The sequence below is a fragment of the Eriocheir sinensis genome, unplaced genomic scaffold (genome assembly GCF_024679095.1).
Source record: "Eriocheir sinensis breed Jianghai 21 unplaced genomic scaffold, ASM2467909v1 Scaffold276, whole genome shotgun sequence".
Classification (NCBI taxonomy): Eukaryota; Metazoa; Arthropoda; class Malacostraca; order Decapoda; family Varunidae; genus Eriocheir; species Eriocheir sinensis.
This window is the reverse complement of record NW_026111583.1, coordinates 133424-137500: the sequence shown is the minus strand read 5'-3', so window position 1 is coordinate 137500 and position 4077 is coordinate 133424. Positions and strand designations below refer to the sequence as shown.

Genomic DNA, 4077 nt, shown 5'->3' with positions numbered 1-4077 from the left:
TTGAGCAAACGTTCAGAGAAAGGGGGTTGGGGCAATTCGATGTAAGACCTAAGGTGATAAGTGATGCAATAGTTTGATTTTTCCTCAAATATAATTATGATCTTGTCCAGTCTTTTCCAAAAGCTACTGCTCCCTGGCATTCCTTCCTAACCATTCCTCCGAAATAGTGTTACGTTGACAGCTTTCTACTTTGCTGGCTGTCACCGGTGCTGTTTCCCAAATAATACTATATACGAGTTATTATTTACACAACTAAAAAAATCCTTAACAGGACGATATTCTCTATGGCTCAATTGACACAAATACATTGCAAGGAGTTTTCGCTAAATTGTATAACTCTTCCTGTTGCAGAGATGGCGTGACGGGGTGCGGGTTGGCAGCAGGCATGACCCTGCTGGTGGAACGCTTGCAGACTGAGCAGATTGTTGACGTCTACAGGACGGTGGTAAGGCTGCTGCGCGCCAGGCAACAATTTATCGTCAATGAGGTGACCAAGCCTGCTTACTTTCCAGCTGGCTTTGTTGAAGTATAAACATTCCAATGTCTTACTACTATTGTGGCCTTACTTTGAATATCCTTTGCTGCATATGACACAGTCAAATGCATCGTTTGCCACAGGCTAATTCTTTTCTGAAGACATTTCTTAATAACCTTTCAGGAACAATTCTCGTCATTGTACACCGGGGCCGCCATACACCTGGATGAGTACTCAGACTACGGTAACTTCCAGTGAGAAGCAGCCTGACTGTACGTCGAGGCCATCATTAACCTGCATGAGTAACTTAAGATACTCAGTACCAGGTAACTTTGTTGACAAACCAATTTGCAAACTGTAAATGTACTGTCTACGAATAGCACGGAAGTTGTTTACAATCTACATAAAAAACTATACTGAAATACATAAAATGTTTAGAAACGGTTTGCAAATGATATTGATGTCTATTTTTCATTTAGAATGGGAATCAAAATAAAAGTTCGTAATGAGATGGTCTGCTTCGATGCATAAAAAAGTGTACTGGAGTTTCGTAAGTAAATATCCGCTTCTCAGATACTTAATAAAACACCAAGTCTGAAGGAACCTGAAGTAACCTATTTGGAGCTCGTACCACTCAGTATTATTATCAGTCAGTAGCAGCGTTGCCAATCGTACAATAATTATCGTACAAATACGGAAATCTGACCGTTTGCACGATGTACAATAACGCCTGTAAGAGAATACGATAATCCCGGAATTTGTACAGTTATTCAATGGAGATGTAAAATAATTTGATTATTCAATTTAAACATTTTCTCTCTCAGCTGCTGAGCATGTAGTCTGTAGTGCGTGGGTGAAGCAAATGCAGGTCTTATACACGTACCATTTACGCTCTGTTCCGTCTTCAGAGTTAGCCTCTGTAGTACGTATCTGTCAGTATTTAGCCAGCGCCCTTTGGATACAGAACGAATGCAAAAGGTACAAGACCAAAGAAACCTGGACTGCCTTCAGTGAACGGATTGATTAGCATTGAGCAAACGAATCGATTAATTTGTTTCGTAGCAAAGCAAAGTGCCCGAATAGACTTGACAGAGATTTCTTCTGCCTAACATTAAATAATGTTGAGCAGGTTAGGAAGGTTATAGATAGAGAAGCAAGCTTTCATCAAGATCTCAAATTATAACACCCATATACCCTTCCAAACCTTCGCAAAGTCCTCGAATGTTAGCCAGAATATACCTTTATTTTGTTATATTATTACAGGCTACATGATACACCTAGCAGACAACCATTTCACTGTAAGTGTTTATTTCACTATCAATATGTTTATTTCACTGTGAGTGTTTATTTCGCTATGGATATGTTTATTTCACTATGAATATGTTTATTTCACTATGGATATGTTTATTTCACTATGGATATGTTTATTTCGCTATGGATATGTTTATTTCACTATGAATATGTTTATTTCACTATGAATATGTTTATTTCACTATGGATATGTTTATTTCACTATGAATATGTTTATTTCACTATGAATATGTTTATTTCACTATGAATATGTTTATTTCACTATGGATATGTTTATTTCACTATGAATATGTTTATTTCACTATGAATATGTTTATTTCACTATCGATATGTTTATTTCACTATGAATATGTTTATTTCACTATGGATATGTTTATTTCACTATGAATATGTTTATTTCACTATGGATATGTTTATTTCACTATCGATATGTTTATTTCACTATGAATATGTTTATTTCACTATGAATATGTTTATTTCACTATGGATATGTTTATTTCACTATCGATATGTTTATTTCACTATGAATATGTTTATTTCACTATGAATATGTTTATTTCACTATGAATATGTTTATTTCACTATGAATATGTTTATTTCACTATGGATATGTTTATTTCACTATGGATATGTTTATTTCGCTATGGATATGTTTATTTCACTATGAATATGTTTATTTCACTATGGATATGTTTATTTCACTATCGATATGTTTATTTCACTATGGATATGTTTATTTCACTATCGATATGTTTATTTCACTATGGATATGTTTATTTCACTATCGATATGTTTATTTCACTATGAATATGTTTATTTCACTATGGATATGTTTATTTCACTATCGATATGTTTATTTCACTATGGATATGTTTATTTCACTATGAATATGTTTATTTCACTATCGATATGTTTATTTCACTATGGATATGTTTATTTCACTATCGATATGTTTATTTCACTATGGATATGTTTATTTCACTATGGATATGTTTATTTCACTATCGATATGTTTATTTCACTATGGATATGTTTATTTCACTATCGATATGTTTATTTCACTATGGATATGTTTATTTCACTATCGATATGTTTATTTCACTATGGATATGTTTATTTCACTATCGATATGTTTATTTCACTATGAATATGTTTATTTCACTATGAATATGTTTATTTCACTATGGATATGTTTATTTCACTATGAATATGTGAGCATGTTTAAACTGTTCTGCCCGAACTTTACATAACCTAACCTCGACCCATCTGTTAACCGGGGGGGGCTGTGCCCCCCTGGACCCCCCCCCCCCCCACATTTATGATGCACCGGAAATCGGTTCTTTAGGGTGGGTGAGCATATTTAAACTACTCTGCCCGAACTTTACATAACCTAACCTCGACCCATCTGCTAACCCGGGGGGGCTGTGCCCCCCTGGACCCCCCCCCCCAACATGTATGATGCGCCGGAATTTGTTTCTTTAGGGTGGGTGAGCATATTTAAACTACTCTAACGTCTAACCGAACTTAACATAACATAACCAAACGGGGGGGGGCTTCGCCCCCTCGACCCCCCCACATGTATGATGCACTCGATTAATCCCAGTGGGGAACCGGGGTTTTGAGGGTGGAAGGCAAAATCACTGAAAAATAGGCTTCCTCCCTGAAGAAAAATCCCAAAATAGGGAAAATTCCCTAGTCTCTAATGTAAGGAAAGTCCCTAACGTATACTCTTGTAATCTATTCCAACATTACCTAGCAGCCGTCGCAGCGGGTCTGTTGAAGAGTGTCGGGCGTGTAATTGGATGGTCAGCGTAATGGACCCCCCACCCCCCACCGCCCCCGCCCCAATCCGTAGTCGAGCAACTCTTATGAAATGTCATATTTCATAATTACATATGGTACAATACTGACGGTTAAGCCATCCACTTCTTGTAAGTTGATGCTAAATCATTGTTACCGAGTATTTTGGGGTACAAAAATAAAAACCGATTTGTGACAGCTGTCATCCAGCAATGACGCTCCTGCTGTCAACTGACCCGGGAGTGACCTACCGATTGCTACGTATCACCCTGGCCTCCATTTTACTCAAATTTTAAGTAGCGCGCGTTGAACAATATCCGATTGGTTTCTGACACGTGCTTGTCACAGCTTCATGCGATCGCGTCTCACAAAGCGCACATGTCACACGGTCGTGCCACTGTTCACATATGGTAGTATTAAAGGGACTCGGTTTTGGGTTATATGGCGCAATGTGCCTCCTGAGGGATACCAATAAAGAGGCAAAATAGTCA

The 4077-nt window shown here is 37.4% G+C and overlaps 1 protein-coding gene across 1 annotated transcript in view; it reads left to right on the top strand.

Moving 5' to 3' along the window:
- The window catches only part of LOC126991421 (receptor-type tyrosine-protein phosphatase delta-like), a gene marked incomplete at its 5' end in the record, with an annotated part of 57951 nt that extends 56840 nt beyond the window's left edge, over window positions 1–1111 (top strand). The window contains 2 exons of the mRNA XM_050850188.1: window positions 352–487; window positions 659–1111. Of these exons, the coding sequence (XP_050706145.1) occupies window positions 352–487; window positions 659–733 (211 nt within the window). The remainder of the gene's footprint in view (window positions 1–351; window positions 488–658) is intronic.
- Between the last annotated feature and the right edge of the window lie 2966 nt (window positions 1112–4077).